The 22,977-nt window shown below is 35.8% G+C and overlaps 1 protein-coding gene across 2 annotated transcripts in view; it reads left to right on the top strand.

The window, feature by feature from the left end:
* Positions 1-22,977, top strand: part of LOC121316837 (adhesion G protein-coupled receptor B3-like) — a 195,973-nt gene that overhangs the window by 159,612 nt on the left and 13,384 nt on the right. For both annotated transcript variants that reach the window (XM_041252082.1, XM_041252081.1), the window contains exons 20-24: positions 14,341-14,491; positions 16,868-16,937; positions 17,982-18,048; positions 20,833-20,918; positions 21,232-21,330. In XM_041252082.1, coding sequence (XP_041108016.1) covers positions 14,341-14,491; positions 16,868-16,937; positions 17,982-18,048; positions 20,833-20,918; positions 21,232-21,330 — 473 coding nt within the window. The remainder of the gene's footprint in view (positions 1-14,340; positions 14,492-16,867; positions 16,938-17,981; positions 18,049-20,832; positions 20,919-21,231; positions 21,331-22,977) is intronic.

The raw sequence follows: 22,977 nt of genomic DNA, 5'->3' as shown, positions 1-22,977 counted from the left end.
AGACAGCACCATCTGTTAGCCTTATGTTGTAATTATAAAAGTCAAATGTTCATTTTCTGCAGCTATTTTTGTTGCTGTCAAATTCTAGACATTCAAAATAGCAGATCAGACTGCCCTACATACAGTATGCATGTTTTTCTAAGACCTTGTGTGGATATAAATCTGTCAAAAGGGAAATACACAATCAGTGTTATATATGCAAACAAGTTTATATTTAAACATTTGTGATTCTTTTATACCCTTCAAACATTCAGTGACTTCATTGCTCAAATACTGGCAAGGTATGTCTAGACCATCAACAGGTTTGGCCTAATATGTTTTGACAACAACAGTGATGCATTAGCGTTAAATACATCCTTAAATTGTGTAACAGTTTTACTGTCCCCAGTATGATTAGGGATCTACATTTTTAATACCCACAAAATGTAATAACAGACACCAATAATTAGAGAAGAATTACATTAAAGTCCTTGGTGTTTATCTCCAGGCGGATTCATTATTGTTTCTGCTGGAGTTATTGCATTTGGCTTTTTATTTTATTACAAATTAAACTGAAAATGACAGTTCTTAGAACATACACATCTAGCTTGATGCCTGTTATTATTATTATTATTATTATTATTATTATTATTATTATTATTATTATTATTAGTAGTAGTAGTAGTAGTAGTAGTAGTAGTAGTAGTAGTAGTATTGTGCTTTCTAAAATTAAAAGATCACCCATTTCTAATTCTCAATAACACTGTTGCAACCCAGCATTCTTAAGCAAAACTGTACTGGATAGTAATATCAAATAGTGTGCATGCAATTCATTATTTAGCAAAGATATGTGGTATATCTGTAATGTCCTTTGAAAGCTACATATGTTCACATGTTGTGTGAATGCTTATGTTCTGTAGACATTTGAGAAGCCATCTAATCATCTTGGGAGATCCCTCGTCTTGTACAATGGCACAGCATCTTTACAAGTAAATAACAAGCATATGTGACAGACTTGTGTTGAAACATATACAGTAGAGGGAGGGCTCTTATACTGTAACTAAAATAGCATGAGATTTCTACAAAACTGAGCAGCATGCGATTCAAGTTCAAGAGGACATCTTCTATGGTGGTCTATCGAGGATAGCTTAACAGCAACCCTTGCCCTTTCTGAGCTCTGTGGGATAGCGAAAAGGACACGAGATAAACATGCTGCTGCCCAATACAGTGCTTTCAAAAGAGTGGGGATGCTGGGAAATAAGATACACCATGTAACAGAATGGCACCGTCAAGATTCAATAAAAGCGAGATTATCATATAGATATGTATAGACGTTAGTAGCATAGTTTAAAAGACCAAGGGCCAGATTTACTGAGCTGGGTTAATATTTGTCTTCATCCACAACTTTTTAACCTAAGTTTTTTTAGTTTTTTTATTTATTTATTTTTTTCTGGTAGACATTTCATTCCATTGTATTCAATGAGGTGACAACACTAAAATGTGTGTCTTAAGTGGGTTTTAAGGCAAAAACACCTTTTTGAGTTACAGATAAAATGTAAAACCCTATAAACTCATGCAGTTCCTTCCATAAATGCAGCGCCACTTTTACATAAACCCGGACTTGGTCAAGATTTAAAAACTAGATCACAGTACACATAACTCTCTCGTGTTATCTTTTTTTTTTTTTTTTTGTCTCTGAAAAAGCAATTTTTTTTTCAACCTAGACTTTGAAGCTAATGTCTGTAAATCTCATTATTATGCCCCAGCACCAACTTATTGAGTGCCTCTCCATGTTCAATATAGTGCTGACTGCCTAAGGCGTGGTTTCATTTTCCTTGTTTTAAATAGGCTCCTTCAATCACTTTCTGCTTTTTTTAAAGAAAATATATGTGATTAGATATTGTCCAGACTTGCCTTTCCTTCCTTCTCTTGGTTTTGTATTGTTGCATACCCATAAAGAATGCAAGACCTACATACATACAGTGTGTGTGTGTGTGTGTGTGTGTGTGTATATATATATATATATATATATATATATATATATATATATATATATATATATATATATATATATATATATATGGACTGGAGAGGAGGGCTATAGTGGAAACTTATTGACCTGAAGGAAGACCGGGGGCAAGGTTGGATAGTAAATGTTTGTGAGCCTTTTATTATGCCTTTTTCCACATATGAAAGTAAAACATAAACATGTTTGGCACGAATCTCTTAGTGCTTAGTAATATGCTACTACTAGTGCAACAGGTCACCACCTTTTCTGGGTCAAAATAGGTTTTATGAGTGCGATTCGCCAAATATTTTGGTCGCAAGTATTTGTGGCTTTACAGTATTTTGTTTAAATATAGCTGATACAGCATAAGTAAATAAATAAATAACATAAATAAATAAAAGAAAAGGTTTTTGAAGTTCATACCGCAAGTTTTTCTTTTCTTTTGTAGTATGTTTTGTAATTAATTTTCAGTTAAGTTACAGAATCGCTGTTCAGCAGCTTTTTCATTCAGCCATTTGATTTTGTTAAGAGTGGTGGTGGCGGGCATTCCTTTGAAAAGGGACAGGACTGACAGTGATGTGAATCAATCACATGACAGATGGAGACTATTGCCCAGTGGTGTAAGGATGTTAGGGAAATAGTCTATTTTCCTACTATGATGAGGTTTTAACCAATCATAGGCCAGAATTTCCAACCACTGACCATCGGTCATGCATTACAGATAGGAGTAGCTTAACATCATAAGAGCACAGCTTGAAAAGGGTTTTTACTGGGTGTGGGTTTTTCAGTTAGTTTCTATTAATAAAATTAACTGCAAATACAATGTGGACACCTTTTTCTTTTTTTGGTTCTTGGTTAGGGTTTTGATACTGAAAGCGATTGAAGTTCTTCACTACCACGCTATTCGCGATCTGAACTTTGTCAGTAACAGCATATTGTGTGAAAAGGTCCTGAACAAGGAATAGGAAGGTTTGATTGAAGTGGCTTCAGTTGATCCTCAGTGTCTGGAAAAATGTTAACTCTGTTTGATGGTTGCAACCTTGACAATGCCTTGGATTTATAAGTTTAATAGAACACAGATCACCAGCTGGTGAAAAAAAGTGATAGACTTCTGAAATGTCAGGTTGCTCAGTGTGTAACAGTGATGTGGATGCTGTAAGCTGGATAATGGTGATTTGATTGTCTGTTCTTTTACAAAACTGATCTGCCATCGGGCACCTTGAAGCTATAGCATGTTTGTAGACTCGTGATGAAGTGTTGCTACTTGCTGAAAAAATAGAATAGTGCTAAAATGGTGTTTAAATGTAAATCATCTTGGAATAGGAAGATCAAACAAGTGGTCTTGCAAAAGATACTGATCTCTTGCCTTACCTTATTAGCTGTTAGGATCACATATTATTTCCATGACCAATTTTAAACTGAAGCAAACATTTTAAAAAACTTTTGACTTTTTCTCTAGGTGGTTCATATGGCCAAATGCTCTAACTGTTTGTGAAGGTTGAAGTTCTCTTTTGTACTGGGAAGGATGTTAAATATACAGCAGTTTATAACAGTAATTGTAGTAGTGGCAGCTGGTCTGTGTATAATAAGATTAGTAACTCAATACATTGTTCAAAGCTAATTATCATACTAAATTGGATTTTGTGTTTGTTTTATAGCTCCAATTATTGTTGTCTGTGTCATTTGCGGTTGTTACAAGCCTGAAGGAATGGTGAATACAGGACTCCTGCCTGTTGTGATAGTATCATTCCAGTCATTCTATACTTCATTCTTGTCATAACAGATCTTCTGAAAGCTAAAACAAAACCAATATATTGGTTGTATTTGTATTATATTCAAAATCTGTAGGCAGTGTTTACTATTTAACTATGTTTTGCAATCAGGTCAGTGAACTAGTATTGCCATGTTGTTATATATCATTTATATTCCTCCTTGAAAGCATTCTTTGTTTGTGATGACCATTTTTACTTTTGGATGAGCAGAGATATTGCCAGAAAGCTCTTCACTTTCAATGCCATTAACATTATATCCTGAAGTTTTTTTTTTTTGTTTTTTTTTACCCACTGGCACTCAAGGCATTGTGGGAGTTCATGCAGAGAAGAATGTGAAAGTTTCCTTTATTTCAGCATGAAAATGCCATTGTTTTTCAAAGGACAGGTACTTTATTTTAAATGCCAATGTGCAACTAATTGTACATTATTGTGTTATGTATATTTACAGAAAAGGCTCATTATAGTTGGATACCTTTAAAGCCAGTGTATTACTTCACATACACAGTAGCAGGACCATTAGCAGATCACAACATTATCATAAATGGATTTGGAATATATAGTGGGCAGCTTTATAGCACACTGTTGATATCTTAGTGCTGAAAGGGATTGCCAGTGTTATTATATATGCTTTTATTCAAGCTCATGCTTGAGTGCCTCACTATCTCTGCACTCTAATGCCATTGCAGAAAATGGTGTAATTGAGGTTAACACTTGAACAGTCTGTAATCCACACATTGTAGTACTGACTGCACTTTAATAAAATTGAGTTCAGAGACAACTAACATGACGCACAACCCTACCCCATGAAGTCATGTGGGTCTAGCTCTATTGCACTTGGGAAATAGTAACATTTTTAATATTCAATGCTTCATTGAAGTACTGTATATTCATACACCTTTGCAATGCTGGAATTTGCACCACACACATTTTGTCTTCTTGAAGAATAATATGCAGCATCCTACTGTCCTGCATCTCTGGTTTCTTGAGACCTCTCTTCTTACCAGCTCCAGTGGTTCCATACAACATGAATGGGACCATATATTTAATTGTTAACTAGCCTTAGGTTTGGTATCGTCAGAAACTATTGACCAAAGCTGCAGGCTCTCTATGTACATATCACAACACGATTAACATGAGGGATCTTGCTGTTGAAAAACAGTAGTGGTGCGGCATATTCTGTTAGATGGAGATGCAGAATGGAGCAAGGTCTTTCTGTACATAGGTCAGAAAGAAAATAATATTGGCTAAATGAGAAAGTAATTGCAATGGAATACCTCACTGTATATTAGCTCATGTCCTTGGGGGTTCAGTCTTAAAGGTAATATGCAGCATACAGCCAGTAAGTATAACATCATTCATTGTGCGTTACTTCACTTTTTTACCAGGTTTTTCAGCCTAGCGTGTACTAGGTTCAGCACATACATAGCTATGGTGCAAACTAATTTACATTTGCCTGTTCCTAGTATTTAGCACATCTGGTTTATATCAGTGGTAGCTGTTAAAAAAAAAAAAAATACTGGTCATAGTAGTGACACATTTTTGCTCTGCAGGAGTCCATGACAGATATATGGCATTTCTAAGATAAGGAGGTCTATTCAGCAGATCTACATTCTGCCATTGTTAATTAAATTAGGATCAAACCTGTAGACTGTTATATTTAGATCCATTGAGGTCTGTTGAATAGACACCACTGCAGGTTTGAGCAAGGTTTTAGAGCTCAAAAGGATGCAGATATGGAGGATGTGCCCAGATCCTGCACAGTAAAGTAAACTGAATGCACTTTAAAACCAGCATTCCACTGTCGTCCCTGTGTCCAGCTTCTCTAACAGACATCTGCAAATAAACACACCTAATGGAACGTCATTCACATTTGTGCAGAGTACAATAGAAATCCAAATAAATAGTCTTCGGTGCTTTATTGTTCCTGATACTGATATCCCAATACTCAAATTAAACGTCTCCTGTGGCAGTCTTAAGATTAACGTTGTTGATCGATTGTAATTAAAGTTTTGACAGAGATAGTGACTGTTATTCCCAGTGAAATTGAGTTTATTAAGGTAAGATTCAGGACTCTAAAATAAATTACATGACATATACAGGTGCACTTCACTTATAACAGACTCCAAGGGTCAATGGAAATCAGTACTTATTAAACTGTAGAAAACTGTACATATTAAATGCAAAACATCTGCCCGTGGAACAGTAAAACTGTATGTATTAAACGGTATATATGTTATGAACGAGTCTGTATTAACCAGAGTAATTGCCCATTAAAACCCATGTTGTTTGGCAGGGACATGCCTCCTCAGTACGTTGTAAAGGGAACTCCATTCTACGAGGATCCGTTTTAAGTGGAGGGCACCTGTATATCCAAGCCTCGTAGTTTTGCCATTGCTTCAGCTCCTGCTCTTTAAGTTCATGAGCTGTAGACTGTTTGAGGGGTCACATGGCTCTTTGGTACATTGCTACAATCTGTAAATGATGTGGAAACTATAATAAGATGCAACATGAGAAACTACCTATATGATGACACTATCCTGGGAGACAGTCAGCATGGTTTTAGGAAAGGGAGATTGTGTCTAATTAGCCTGCGTAATTTTTTTGAGGGTGCAACATGGATCAACAATGGATAATTGCAAAGCATATGATATGGTTTATTTAAATTTCCAGAAAGATTTTGACAAAGTCCTACATAAAATATTCATTCTTATGCTGAACATAGTAGGGATTCAAGGAAATGCGTGTACATGTCTTAGGGAGGGGTTAGGAAATGCGTGTACATGGATTAGGGAGTGATTAACATGTAGAAAACAGAAAGTACTGATTAGAGGAAAAACCTCAAAATGGAGCAAGGTAATCAGTGGAGTACCACAGAGATCAGTATTAGATCCTCTGCTCTTCCTAATCTGCATTAATGACTCGGATTACTGTATAGTAAGCAAACTTGTTAAATTTGCAGACCACACAAAAATAGGAGGAATGGCAAACACTGTTGCAGCAGCAGAGGTCATTCAAAATGATCTAGACAGCATTCAGAACTGGGCAGACACATGGCAAATGACATTTAATATAGAAGGGGTGTAAGGGTGTAAGTGTAAGGCACTGCACACAGGCAATAAAAATGTACATTATAAATACTATATGGGAGACAGTGAAATTGTAGAAGGAATCTATGAAAAAAATCTAGGAGTTTATGTTGGCACAGAAATGTCTTCATCTAGACAATGTGAGGAAGCTATAAAGAAGACCAACAAAAGGCTCTGTTATATTGTGAAAAGTGTCGAATTTAAATCAAGGGAAGTAATGTTAAAACTTTACAATGCATTAGTGAGACTTAACCTTAAATATTGTGTTCAGTTCTGGTCACCTTGCTACAAAAAGGATATTGCTGCTCAAGAAAGAATGCAAAGAAGAGCGACCAGAATGATTTCCTTGTTTAAAAGGCATGTCATATGCACACAGGCTAAAAGAATCGAATCTGTTCAGTCTTGAACAAAGAAGACTACACAGCGATCTGATTCAAGCATTAAAAATTCTAAAAGTTATTAACAATGTCCCAAGGGACTTTTTCAACCTCTCAAATGGAGATTAGATAAGGGGCATTCAGAAAAGAAAATAGGAGGCACTTTTTTACACAGAGAATTGTGAGAGTCTGGAACCAACTCCCCAGTAATGTTGTTGAAGCTGACACCCTGGGATCCTTCAAGAAGCTGCTTGATGAGATTTTGGGATCAATAAGCTGCTAACAACCAAACAAGCAAGATAGGCCAAATGGCCTCCTCTCATTTCTTATGTTCTTATGTACACTCTCTAGAATTCAGGGGCTTTGCAGGAATATAAACCCTAGCTTACCAGTAAGTTACTCTAGAACACACCATGGTACACTATCATACAGTCCCAATACCTTTAAAAAGACAAGAGCGTCTACCAGATTTTGTAACCTCATATATTTTTACTGTGTATTTTATTGTCATTTGTTTGCTATGAACAAATCTAGATAGTATGTTTTTAAGGGATGTTCTTTATAAATATTTTAAATACGTCACTGTGAAACATCAGCAGAGTGCTATGTATTATATACAAGTGCAAAAATATATCTCTAAAAAAATATCTTTTTTTTTTTTGGTATTTATTTTAAGTGATTAGAAGTCATTTCTGTTTTACCAAACCCAAAATGGAATTTCACCAAACAGTTCCCATGTACAGTACTGGAGATGCATGTAGCTGTCGACTCCACAGCACAGTAGATAATTTAATATAAGATGACAGTTATTTAAAACTAATTGTAAATGCAGGTATCCTGTTACAAGAAAGATCACTATTACAAGTCAAGAGGGATACAAACGACCTCATTAGTATTTAGTCATCAGGCAGACTATGAAAGAAATATCGTTTTGCGTATGGATCTTACTACCTAAATGCTCTATAGCTCTGTTTCATTTCCGTGGTGTTTACCCCCATGGGTGATTTGTTGTCCCCTCATTAACTTCACTAAACACAATAAAAATACTGCTACTGTAGAGGTCTGCATACAACAGGTTTATGAGATTTAGAAAGTCAGCTGCTTCGATCATTATCAATAAAATAGACCCTTAATCTTCTGCAATCAAAAAAAAGCTATTTTCTGGTATAGAACATTTTACGACTGATTTAGTACAATGTAAATATAGCATGCATCTTATAAAGGTATAAAACTAACATTGCTTCTAGTAAAAAGGTATCTTTCTCTATTGGAAAAACGTAATATCCATTATATGTTATTGCAATAGCAAAACTAAACGATTTTTTTTTTTTTTTAATTCTGTTTATGCCCCATGGAGATTTTTAAACAAAGCAGATCATGGAATTGTATTAGGTGTAAGCCTCTAGTTAACCATGGCATTTCTTGATTTTTGTTAAACATTGTGTTTCATCCTTTAAGTACAGTACATCAATTATGAAAAACACTTTGAACTCGTAAAGAACTTGTTCTCATTAAATATTACATGACATAAAATCAAATTAAATATGAGTTTAAAAATCTCCTTTGGGGAGATCAATTTGTTAAGCACCTTCATCTCAGAGGATGCATTAGTTAGATAGTTCTGTCTTGGTAATTGAAATCCATGGCAGATCAACAAGACATGAGGTCTAACTAATACATTTATCCTCAGCACGCGTGGTACCTATATTTAAATGCTTGCTTTTCAATAAAGCTCAGCATATCATTAAATAAATTAAGCCAGTTTAGCACACAAATGCAAAACAACTTAAAAAAATGAAAAACTAAAACCACTTTCTGTCTGATAAATTGGAGTTTTACTAATGACACATGATTTGATGCAGACATGTCATTTATCAGCAAAACATATTACAAATATTAATGTTTTTAACAGGCAAAAGAAGAGTATAAATAGACATTTTTTGTATCACTTAGAAATAAGTACAGCAAACATTTGACTTATTGCTGCACTACTTGGTGCACTGCAATTAGGAACCTGGCAGCCGGTTTAGTTTGCTTCCTGTAAATGATTGAACACATTGCATAGAGCGGCATGATTTCTTTAAAATGTCTTCATTGAAAAAGATAACAGCTTTTCCGGTAAGCATTTAAATATTTAGGAACACTTATTGTGTAATAATGATCAATTGTGAATGTGACAGCGCAAGTTTTTTCTCCTTTAATAAATATTATGTTTAATCGTGAAATATCTTGAAATGCCTATTTTAATAACCTGACTGTGTCAGATAAGCTATTTATAACATTGAAACAAATATAGCCCTAACAATAAGCTGTGAGTTTTTAAGGTCATTTACTTTTACTTATTTCATTGTGGGAGTAGCATTTGTGAAAATATAAAACCCTGGTTTCCTACAGTAGCACTATTGGTTACTATATAAGGTTTAATAGTCATGGCTAACTTTTGGTTAACATTTTGAAAGGTATGATTAAAGAAAGAAAATAATCAAAGATGACTTACAGTATGTTGTTTTTTCGGTAGTTCAGAACTTCATTAAGTTTGTAAAAAGGTTATTTGTTCTTTAAAGGAATGCACCATTTCTCAGTTTTCTTAATAGCATATTACTGGTGAACAATAGCAAGAGTTGCAAAATGATCAACTATTGCACTACATATGATTAAATCTAACAAGATCGAAACTACATAAATCAAAGGAATAGGAAATAAATAAAGTGTAATGATGAAATCAGATAGTGATTCAAAAGAGTGGATCATAATACAGGGGAGCTGCCAAGCATTGAGTTTAACTCTCCAACCATTTTTAATGCACTGTAGTCTGACCAGAATCAAGCATAAAATGGTAAGCCTAATTCACCATTCTCTGTTCAGAATGGCGGTATATTTTTTTACAGTGTTCCTACAGAGACGTGCAATATCGGTAACAGATTATTCTGGATGCAGGAGAATACACCAGAAGGATTGGAAATCCATAGCAGGAGTGTCATAAGAGAGAAAGTCAGGGTCTACTGTATGTTATACCAAATTTCCAAATAAACTATTAAACCTCCTATGGGTTAATCATGCCTCATGGAAGAATCAAGTGTGCATGGTTTTAGCTGCAGAACTGAGAGATTGTTTCCCTGAGAACTGCAATGTGTTACAGTGAAAATACACAGAAGTTCAAAAGTGTCTGGAGAAACCTTTTTTTTTCCACATCAGCTTCCGTTGGGCAGTTTCTAAACAGTCGTCAAGCTTAAAAACAAGTGCAGTATTATTGTTGATACCTATATTCAGAATGATTATTTTGTGAATCTACTGTACATATTCAGAATACTGCTGGAATGCGTGCCTTTTAGAAAATATAGACGCTATTTCAATATTTATCTTGTGTTCTTGTAAGGCGTAGGGGTATGTATGTGTTTTTATTTTGTTTGTACTTTATTTTAAACAAGCCCTGTACATATATTCTTGTCAGCAGCATTACAATATGATTACATTTTAATGCCCCCATTTTTTGTTCTCCAGTTTAGTGAAGACATTTAAAATGTTGTTGTAGTGGTTTATGTAAAAAGTCCCTGTATATGTGGCAATACTGGCAAATCATTGTTGTCATGGCAGCAGATTGTGTGGCCTGAGGGGTGAAATTCTCAACAAAAAAGTGCAGGTATTTATATGTACAGCCGGGTGTAAATATTTATAAAATGGAGACAATCTGAGTGCCAATGAATAAATACCTTAAAAATGTATACATGTTGGTGCACGTTACATCTATAAATACAAAAAAAGCCTTAAAAAAGAACTGCTCAATTCACCATAAACAAAGAAGCCAGAAATACTGAAAGTTTTGTAACGTCTGCTTGTATCACTCAGTCATGTACTGTACTAAGTTAAACCTTAAATGACAAGCATTAAGAACGATTACACTATGCAGTAACTGCTGTAGAGAGGGAGTTTTGTTTCAAGATACCTTAATAAAAGGGATGATGTTATAAAAAACGGTATTAAAAAAAAATTGTGCTATGAAAAAATTATACAATGCACAATAGTGTCTAAAATACCCCTCAAGTGTATTATGTAACAGGCACTACTACTATTAATGATGTACTTGGCCATTTTAATCTCCATAGTATTCTTTGAAATCATCCCCATTCATTCCAGACTCTGGGTTCTTACCTACAACAAGACCTGGCCATGCTACAATAATAGCCTTTGATTAGAACATATATCCCTGTTTCTTTTATTTATTTTATGTTCTGTGTGTTTCTCTGTTGTGTTTCTGTGTAGATTAATTACCATGATCTATTCCAGAAAAAGATTAAACTCTATTTTTTTTTTTTTATTTGATCTCTGGTATTGTGGTTTCTGCACAAGAAACAAAGTAGCAAAAGACACATTTTCATAAAGTAATATCATTACTGTGGTTTACTACTGCCTTTTCTTTAGATGTGATCGCAAGTGGAAACTCACAATTAACTTAAATAAACTATTCAAAATGTTTCAGAAAAGGGGGAATTGTACAAAGAAAAAATACCTCATTGGTTTGTTTTTCATTTAATACTAGTATCACAAGAAAACAAAACGTTGATCACTATGCTTGACATGTACCTTGCAAGTTGTGCCAGTGTTAAAAGCGTGAAGCACGCCTGCATCTGTTTCCCGATCCTGACTCGCTTCTCAAATCTGAAGCTGCACTTTGATCCTGTTTTTTAAGTTATTGTTAATCCCTACTGTCCCACACATCACTTGCCATTTTTGAAAATTTTGCACAAATTCTGGCAATGTGGTAAATCGATGCAAGGCAAAACACGCTATATTTCTAATAGTTATCAACTATGTAATTTATAGCGAATACTGACATGGATTTTTGCCTTCAAATTCATGTGCAGCAATGTTCATTTTGAATATTCCACAGCCATACTAAAGAAAATAATTATTACTTCATAATAATGACAATTACTCCATATCGCTGTTTTCGCGTTGCACTGCTAAAGTCGTCTCTCATTGATCAACAAATGAGCTCTAACACAAAGCGAAATGGGTGGAGATTTGTGACTTGTGCAAAAATGAAATCTGATCAGAATGAAAGCCCAGCCAATCAACATGCAGTGATTATACTGATGTTAATGGTGGCCAATAGCAGCTAACAGAAACAGAATCAGTATGAGGAAACAGAATGCAAGTAGCATGAACTGTGCTGAATGAAAGCGTATTGGAGAAACGTTACGCTAGTGGACTCTGTGTGGATGAAAAGTAGGTTAAATATGTCCCAGTACCAAGTACTGGCATCAAAATAAGTCCCGGTACAGAGTAGCAGTGAGTACCAGCAGAATTTCACTCTGTGTGGCCTTCAAGCAATTTTTCAAAATACAGAAATAAACATATAAATGTAAATACTAAGATCATTTTACATTTCCTCCTTCTACTTACTAAGGGGATGGTGTTATTACTGTACATCATCCTAGTTACCATGGTTACAGAGACAGTGGGCTCAAAGACAACATCATCCAGCAGTCTGACTTTATAAATGGCACTATACAGAGTCAATTTCATTTAAGAACCCCAGAGTGCCTCCTCCCCTTGCTCCTCCTTCATATCTGTCTAACAATGATTGGAAGGAGGTTGTCATGCAAATCAAGTTCAGTCATCCTTCCCACAAAACAACAGGTGTGCATGCTTGCATATTCCCCTTGTATGGCATACATGTTGCATCTGTACATGTTACTTCTAGGCTAGCTTTATCAATCTTTTGAACCCCTTTTTATTTTTCTATGCTATATAATGAATTAAAATATATTACGACGATGTGACTAACAAATCCCGAGGCTTCAAAATCGACACTACTCAAAATTTGGCACGGATCACCTTTTTAGTTTTCCTCAAAGCTTGCAAATATCAGGTGTGGGTAGCTTGCAATTGATTATTCATGTGATAACCATGCATTTTAAATAACGCCTTTTCATCAGAATTTCTGTAAAACCCTTGGTACAGCAGCATTAGAGACAGAAATGAAACATTGAGGAGCTGGCTGGTAATGTGGAGATGCTACAGGCTGGGGCATTCCAATGTTGAGTAGCAGTTTAATAGAGCCATGTGATCATTAGCTGAGTATATATGTATATTGCACTGCAAGAATCTTCCAAACTCTGGGTTCTAAATTAAGTTTAAACCTTACAACACAAAAGTTAATTATAGAGTAAAAAGAAAAAGGGATAATTTCCTCATAACGAATTTCAATCTGTAATTCAACTATAACTAGTGACTCGAAGCTTTTAGGAAAACATGTCACACTATGATCCAGGTTTACAGTTTAAACTAAAATTATTTGTTTGGAGTTGCCTGGATCGTGTAAGTCATGTATGAAATAACAATATAAGCTTTAGATGAATGAATTACTATAGTTAAGGACAGGCAAGCTCTTTATTAGCAGTAGCTTTTGTGGTCTAATCCTGGGAGAATAAAACGATATTGTATTTTATAAGGTTATTTAACGTTTGCAGAGCTTAAAAGGATTTCCCTTCTTTGCAAAAATTCCCCACCATCACTCTATCTGATATGGTTACTGTATCTTTACTCTAATCTTAATGAAACAATGTTTGAATCATCTTCCCTTGTAACAAGCACGCCATTACAACACAGATGGAGACTATTGTGCAAATATGAACTATTGAAATCCATAGGGCATAATCCATGTGGTTTCATGCTTGCCATAACTTTATAACATTTGACTGCAACATAGATTTGACGATTAGATGGCATCTTACAAGAATCATAGACTGTTGCAACTAAATCATTATTAAATGAACGCGACTCAGTTCCCCTGTTGGAAATTAAATGTATTTGCTACTGTTCATTATGGATGGGATTGTAAGTCATAGTTGCCAAATGGGATACTTAAGGTTTTAAATTATCCATCTACTTAAACCTGCATCTAATAAAATGACTGTAATATAGTTTACATAATCTATCATGTCTTCTAAAAAGCCTTGCACTGAAAACTTGTTTTAGTTAGCAAGTGTAAGTTCTGTTGTGCACTAATTATGTTTTTTATTCTCTGTACAGTGCTTGTCATTTCTTTGTCATTAAAAAAGAAATCATTTTTAATGAAGGAAAGCAATTTCTGCCTTTTTTCTCTTTATTGACAGGGTGTCTGTGCAATGAGCACAGCATTTTTACACTTCTTCTTCTTGGCTTCATTCTGCTGGGTTTTGACAGAAGCTTGGCAGTCTTACATGGCTGTTACCGGGAAGGTCCGGACAAGGCTAATAAGGAAACGTTTCTTGTGCCTTGGATGGGGTGAGTCTCAAGCGCAGTTCTTCCTGAACAAATTCACACATATAATTTCTATTGGAAGCAGAGTATCTTTTTTATTCATATAATAAAACACATGCTTTACATGCTTTTCAATACATACTGCATGTGGAAACTAAAGACACAGAGCAAATCCTTTCCTTTCTTCACTAGCCCAATAGTACAGCTGCTTGTTGAGGCCATCAGAAAAAAATTAAAGAATTCTTCATTATTATCTCAGGATCTCGAGTAATCACTTCTGTTTTCACAATATCCCGAGAAGCATTACCTCGTGATCGCGAGATAACGGAATGGGTTTCTCAAGATCACAAGGTAACGATCCCATGATTTCGACGTAACAAAGGTTTTTTTTTGTTTTTTTCCAATAGCTTTAGTGAGCCGTCATAGAATAGTATGTGTGTTCACCTGTTTATATTATGAATAGTCCATTCAATGTGACAAGGATTATCATCCCATTCATAGGGCCAGTAGCCAGTGTGTACCTAATAACCTTTTAGCATGGAGTGATCAATGAATCATATAGGCTGATTATACATTTTCTATCCACAGTGATATGCAAACATAATTTGTTTTTGGTCTAAGAATGATTCAAATTTGAAAGGTATAATTATTGAGAAAGACAGGAAGGGGCATTTCAAATGTACACAGTGCTGTGATTTATTTCTCTGGTAACCTAGCAACACAGCAAGACTATCCAAGATTTCAGCAAAGTAAAGAACACGACAATTTGGATCGGTGTGTCGTACTGTCATAAACAAGGACTTGTTGGTTCCTTTCTAACACAGCTTACCAGCATTCTTTCCTGTTATCTTTTTGTGTACTTTGTCCTACATAGTAGGGCAAGAGTAATTTGCCACGGCAACGTCCCTACACAAGTAACTAGCTTTTTCATCGTATATTTAGCTTAGATGCACTTAGATGATGGATTGTGTTGCCGCAGCTGAGTGCGAATGTCGATTTTTCATTCTCGGTGTCCAGACCCGCCCCCCCCCGCTGGGGCAAGGGCGGGAAAGTTAGCAGGAAAGAAAAAACCAGATTCTTACTGTACGGTCTAAGTGTTAATGATACATTGATTCAATGCAAACCAATATGCCAGCTTACGAAAATTTGTAAATGTCGTATGCATCATGACGACCTATGAATAAAAGAGGTACTCACTCGAAACCCCAAGTTCTGCAATAAACAAAAACATTTAAGTAATTTGTACACACACAAACACACACACACACACACACACACTGTCACACACGCACACACAAAGAAGGAGATTGGCAGTCGATCATATAAAAGCTTATACTCTGAAGGCAGCTCCCCATGCAACATTAATTGCTGGAGTTCTTTAAAGTCCTCTCATGTAGTGAAGGGCTACCAGAGTATCAGAATTTAATTGTATTTGTTTTATTGAATATGGTAACATTATCATAACAAGGGCAACTGTGGGACGTTTCTATAACAAAAACGAAACAAAATGAAACAAAGGCTTTTTAATTAGAATTTTGACTTACTTAAGATAGACATGCTTTCAATGTGCACCTGCAGCTAGAGGAATGCATTATTTCATTTCAGACATACTGTACTGCGCTGGGCAAGGGAAAATTTGGGGTTTACAGATTACAGAATACAAATTCATATGCAGTACTTAATCACACGGTTAAGTGGAATAGATACATTTCATTATAGCAAACAATAACCAGGCTAACAAAAAAGCTTATAAATGATGTAGATTCAGATATACAATAAGTATGATGTATATGAGGTAGAGAATTACTGTACATGCACATCAGGATATGAGTTTTAATTTAATCACAGTGGACTAGATTCTCAAATCTATTTACTCCAACCAGTCATTAGGACAGTTGTTTTTTTTTTTGTTTTGTTTGTTTTTTTTTATCAATGGAAAAAACACCAATTCTTTGTCTAAAACAAATAAGAAACAATTTAATACTTAATTCAAGTTTATTGGATGCATTTTTTCCCCTATCTGAAAAACTTGCTAATGGCAAACTGGAAACCTTTGAGAATGTACCCCTGCGTGTTTATAATGACACATTTGTTTTCCCTGGTGAGAAGACTGGGCTCAATAGTGCCTTGTGTCAGTCCACTATTATCTCACCAGTGGCTATAAAGTGATATATGTGTTTGAATCAATTGAATTGATTATGAGAAGCTTTGTGGCAAACTAAGTTGGCAGACATCTTTAGAAAGCATTTGGACCCATGGGGATGTGCAGACAGTACTTCCTGTGCGCATACCTATTCTATAAGCATTAAAGAGCTAGAAAGGTTTGCTCACCTAATTGAGGGAAAGTATATAAATGGGATCTCTCTAACCAAAGTTTTTTTTTTTTTTTTTTTTCTTCAGGATTACCAGCATTAGTTGTTGCCATTTCCATGGGATTTACAAAGGCTAAAGGCTATGGAACACCTCAGTAGTAAGTATTTTAATTATGCAGTAATAGTTGCAGAAATGTTCCATTTTTTTAGCCTGGAATGTTTGTTTTTTGGGGTGCGTTGTGCATGTTAAGGGCAGGTTCAAATTCTTAATTATGAATTTCTGAGCACACACATTGACTGAAATGTTAATATACATTGTGGTGTTTTCTGCAAGAAAGAGGTATTCAATAGGGGATAACAGTGGAACACAGCCAACGGCCTCAGGCTCATAACTCCAGACACAGCCACGAAGAACCCAGTCAGGTATTCAGTGCATGACAAAGCACAGAGAAGGTCTGTGCTGGCAAGGAAGTTAATAAGGCACCTCAAAGGGACAGCAGATTAAGATTCCTGTTTTTAGCACACAGGCATGTGTAGCATACTGTCAGACAGGGATAGATAGCCTGCCGTATTTAATAACTGCAAATAATCTGTGTTGAAATTAATTATAAGGGCTTACACTAGGTACCTGTGAGAAAGTGTGTGAAACCTCTAGCAGATCATTTTGTTTAATAGATAGCTCTCTTTTTTGGGTGTGTTTTAAAAAGAAAAATAAATGTATTTATTTATAGTGGATTCAGCATTGCGAAATGCATGTATGCTGGAAAAATGTTTCAAGCATCATACCAATATTAAAACGTGTGTGGCTGTGTATTCACTAGCCTTGCCATCCTTTTAGTGCTATTTACTGTGGATGTCAGCTGACTCTTTAAACTAAATGATAGTGCTGGGGGATTTTGTAGTCTAGTTAAAGGGTTACAAGTTGCTTTATTTACAAATTCTTAAACAAAATGTTCTACTAAAGGTTCCTTTATGGTCTCTAATTTCTTATGATTTGTGTTCCTGTTAAACATGAATATATTAAGTGTGTTCTGTCAGCAGTTTATTCCCCTGTAAACCTTTTCATGTAGAACTATGCCATATGGCAGAATTCTCCAGACAGTAGATAATAATATAACTGTATACTTGGTCTCTGCACCATTAATTTAAAACCCAGTGTTAATTTTTATGAGTAAGCTGTTGTTGTCTTGTGTTCTTTCTAGCTGCTGGCTGTCTCTTGAAGGAGGACTTTTATATGCCTTTGTTGGACCCGCAGCTGCTGTTGTTCTGGTAAACATATGTGTCATCAGAAATAGAGAAAATAACAGAGTAACTTAGAAGTTAATATTGTCAGTCGACACCTAAAGCCAGTTCTAAATCCTCCTTTGATATATAATAATATGCAGGATATTAATTAATCATGTTTTGCAGCTTTGAATGCACAATAGTTTGGGGTGTAAAAAGTAATCAGACATTAATAATAGAATCGCTCTTCCAGATGGCATACTGTCATTAAGAAGCTGAAGTGTAATTGAGTAAAACTAAAATCAAAATATAAATGTTGACATGACATTCTTGTTTAAATTCATATAAACTGTCACATCAGTGTAAATGTTTAACAAAACTAAATCACAGCAACTCAGAATGTGCAATGATTGTAATTAACAAAAGACATATTGGGAGCAGGAAAAGACTGTCTGGACCATCACATTTCTGCCCTTCTACCACAAAGGGATTAACCTTGAAAAATCAGTAAAAACGATGTTCTTCTTAGGATGTTTACTAAACAATATTTTTTAGAGAATGGGTTCAGTTAATTAAGGGGAATATTTTTGACAGTAGTTTTTTAAGCCTGGAATTTACAGCATGTTAGCTTCTGGAGGCTTTACTGTAAACATTCAGTCCATTCAATCCAGGGACCTCATACTAACCATGCGCTTAATTCTTGAGTCAAGCCACCCAGAGCCACGTTCCAAACAGATCTTTAATTGTTTAATTGTTCAAAGTAATTATAGACCTCATTTGAACAAGATCCCAGAACAGAATGGACTGAAAGAATCACAACTTGTAGAATGTGTACCACAGATATTAAAAAAAAAAGTGATATGACACCAGTAGTTTGGGTAGGCTTTATGCTAGAACATTTTGCTAGAGCAGTTTCCCTTACTGAAAGATGGTTAGAAAACTGGCACAGTCATCACTATTCAACATGCACTGAAAACCAAACTGACAGGTGATGAAATAGACACCCGTTTTGTTGCTGCACAGGGTAAATCCTCAAGGAGATGACAGAAAGGTACCACACACTTGTCCTGGAAGTACAGTTTCCTGTCAGAATTTGGTGATTTTTTCAATCTAGCTCCTGATTGGTCAGCCCTTGGTTGCCTGGTGAGGTAATTTTGAAAATGCTGGACATTAGACAGAGCTGTCTAGATACACTATCAATTATCACAGCTCAGTACATTTTTACTTTCTAAACTTTAATACAGTATTTTTACTTCATAGTGGTGTGAACAGGGTTGGGAGAGTTGTCAACATGGTGGCCAATATTGTTGTTATTGGAAAATCACTTGGGGGGGGGGGGGGGTGTTTAGAAAGCAATTGTGTTGGGCAGATACTGGCCATTGATAATGCTGAGAGAAAAAAAATTGAACAGGGAATAGATATATAGAAAAAGTCAACCAGAGGAAATTAAATATTGTTTTGAAGTGTATTTCCTGGAAGCAGATGTGCCATGATACACTACAGTATGTCCACAGAATGAGATTAAGAATAGAATAGTGGATAATATAGAATAGGAAAGAAGAAACAACAGCCAAAGAATATGAGTGATGGAAAAAAAATTGCAAGGACAACAGAGTTGGGTTTGTTAGCGAGACTCGCAGACTGAAAAACTTGAAGCAGTCGGCAAAGTAGACCACGATAGGAGAAGAGGTCACTGAGGTCTAAAAGGCTATTCCAGGAGAAAGCATCACCCCTGTAGGGATTGCCAAAGCATTGTTTTGTATCATATACATGAAATGTCACAACCAGCAGCACCAGTGTTGACTTACCCAAGAGCTAGCAGACGGCACAAAACAATTGTATGGTCATAAAGAGAAGCCATGAAAGACATAAAAATGTCAGCTCGTGAGGGAGTAATATTACAACAGTATGGTTCTGAAGAAAGGTGACTAGTGTGTGGGGACCTAGTTCACATCAACACCTAAAACATGGTGTGTAGATGTCACGTGTAGATTGGCTAAGATGACTGCAACACTCATAAAATAAAGGAGACTTAATTCAGTGTGACAGCTGATGAAGAGTCACTGCAATACCTGGAAAGGTCATCTCCATCTCTAGTCAGGGGAGAATTAAATCAGCCGTCATTTGGAATATGCCTGAAAGCCAACATGGATGTTTCCTTAGTAGAGGATATGAATACAAAATGTATACTGGAATAGATGCATGGGGGTTTGGGCATCGGGCATGTTTAACAATCGATGAGTAGCTATGATGCTTTACATTTAGACTTCACTTACACTGATGTATGAGGCAAAGTTCAAACATTAATCTGAATGATCCCAGGCAGTTAAGAGCAAGAAAGATGTTGTAAAATATGGTAATGTAAGTAGGTAACGAAGAAATAGTGAACTGGATTAGATTACTTTAAGAAATGACATGCCAGTTTACTGTATTTAGGGGTCCCTGGGAGGCGTAGGGATTAAGTTTCACAAAACTAAGGGCAGATTGACAATTCCAGTTGATGTTTAAGAATTATTTATATACAATATATAGTATACAAATTATATAAAGCGATACATTCAACAAAGCATATCACTGGTTGAATTTGCATTTCCACTGGTTAGTGTTTGTTTCAAGTTAAAAAATTAATTTAATTATTGATGTCTGAATGCTAGTTTTCTTCAATGTTAATATATTTTCTCTTAAGATAACATGCTGCTATTAAATGAATATGTTGCTAATATTTGTTGTCTTCCAGATCACCTTTGTAAACTAGATGAATAATAGACAACAATAATAATAATACAAGTATATAGGCTATTTTTACAAAATGGGTTTCTGTTTTCACAGGTCAACATGGTGATAGGCATTCTGGTTTTCAATAAACTTGTATCCAGAGATGGGATCTTAGATAAACAATTGAAACACAGAGCAGGGTACGTAGATAGAATGCAAATATAAATAATGTACCATATCTTTTATAGTCTACTGTTGTTTATAAAATGGAAATTAGGCAATTTCTCCTTGCTATTGTAAAATGAATGTCAAAGTCCTTGGAAGAAATATAATATTATTAGCTGTGCTGCTTGTTTGGCAGTATCATTCAATGATGGGAATGTTTACTGTTGTATAGTATAATAGTGCATCTGTCTGTTAAAAGGCATAATCTGATTTGTGACTTTTCTTCAAATGACAGTTTTGCAAGCATGGCAACATTGTGCTTTTTTTGTTTGTTTGTATTATTTACAGGCAGATGAGCGAGCCCCATGCAGGTTTAACATTAAAGTGTGCCAAATGTGGAGTTGTTTCAACAACAGCTTTATCTGCTACTACTGCCAGCAACGCCATGTAAGTCTCTTGTATTGGCAGTTGACTACACTGTTTGAATTTTTAAATGACATTAGGGAATTTAAATAGCTGGTCTAGCAGGGAATATGGCTAAAAATAAAATGGAGTTAAAAATAGACACTGGTGCATTTTATCATAAAACATTTCACACTGGAAAACATGGTATAATGGTGAAAAAGAAATGTTACATGCATGTACCTTCACAGGAGATGAGGTCCACACTATATAGTGAGGCAATCCAAAATTGTTCAGGTATGCAAGTTATTGACCTTTTGCAAACATGTCACCAAGTCACGTGACCCAATGTGTGGTCAGCTATTTTGGACGGTAAGCTTCACTAACCATTTCGACAGCAAGTTTTGCAAACCATGACAAGTGTATTTTTAGACAAAAAAAAAAGAGTGTGTGTTATAAACTGTACATGCAGTCCGAAACATCTCAGGGATGGACTTTTACACTGTCAGGTGAAGTCAGCCATCCCGAAGGTGCACACCGTGAGAGATATATCGATGCACGCTCATGATGGACTCATCTGACATGTGCATGCCATTGTTTATGCCAGTGGTTCTCAACTCTGGTCCTGGAAGACCCCTATGCCTGGTGGTTTTCGTTCTAACTGTGCTCTCAATTTCAAATTCAGCCCTTAATTAAACTAATAATTGTAGACCTTTTCAATCATTTTAAGCTTTTAAACAGGTGGAGATAGTTCAGAAAAGTGTTCAATTAATTAAGTTTGTTATTCAGTGTTCCAAAAATAAACAATAGCTCAGTGCCATTTACAGAAAAGTTTCCAAATCGTATAACTCAATGCAAATATATCCACAAACAAAGGAAAATAATTTAAACCGATTGTATTGTTCTATTACGTTTTCTAACTTTTGTACAAGGGACCCATTCTTAACTCTATGTGATGGAGTCATGCTCGGAAGAGTGCAGTATTCCTGGTGCAGTAATCCTGGTATGCAGGTTCTCGTTCACAAATTCATTAATATGGAACCCAGACCATGTTTTATGAGGAAAGTGGTCAGGGACTGGGCAGTCCTGACATCTGTAGGAAGGTCATTCCACCACTAAGGCGCGAGGGTAGAGAAGGAGCGGGCTCTGGAGGCAGGGGAGCATAGAGGAGGTACAGCCAGTCTTCTAGGTCAAGGCAGAGTGGACAGGTCGGGTGGGGGGTGTAGGGAGAGATGGAGCTGGAGGTAGCTGGGTGCAGTCTGGTCAAGGCATCGGTAGGCGAGTACAAGAGTCTTGAACTGGATGCGAGTGGTGATTGGGAGCCAGTGAAGTGAGCAGAGCAGTGGAGTAGCGTGGGAGAAGCAAGACAGAGAGAACATCAGGCAAGCAGTAGAGTTCTGGATGAGCTGGAGCGGACAGGATAAAACATTCAAATTACCAGATTTTCCAGTGAGAAAAACATATTTTGATCATGATTATGACAAATATAACGCTGAACTGGAATGATAGCATAATAAACTCTTCTATGAGATTGGAAAAAAAAAACATTACAAATCTTAGTGTTCGCTACATAAATGGCTGTAACTTGTTGGCTCCCAGCTTTCCTATTTACTGCAGAAATCCACTTTTTTCATCTTTCAGGATCCTTCAGGAAATGATAAAAAGAAAAACCTGGCTTTTGGCCTTGTCTGT

This window comes from Polyodon spathula, chromosome 6 (assembly GCF_017654505.1).
Source record: "Polyodon spathula isolate WHYD16114869_AA chromosome 6, ASM1765450v1, whole genome shotgun sequence".
Taxonomy (NCBI): domain Eukaryota; kingdom Metazoa; phylum Chordata; class Actinopteri; order Acipenseriformes; family Polyodontidae; genus Polyodon; species Polyodon spathula.
Note: the sequence above shows the minus strand (reverse complement) of the source record. Positions and strands in the feature narration are given on the sequence as shown.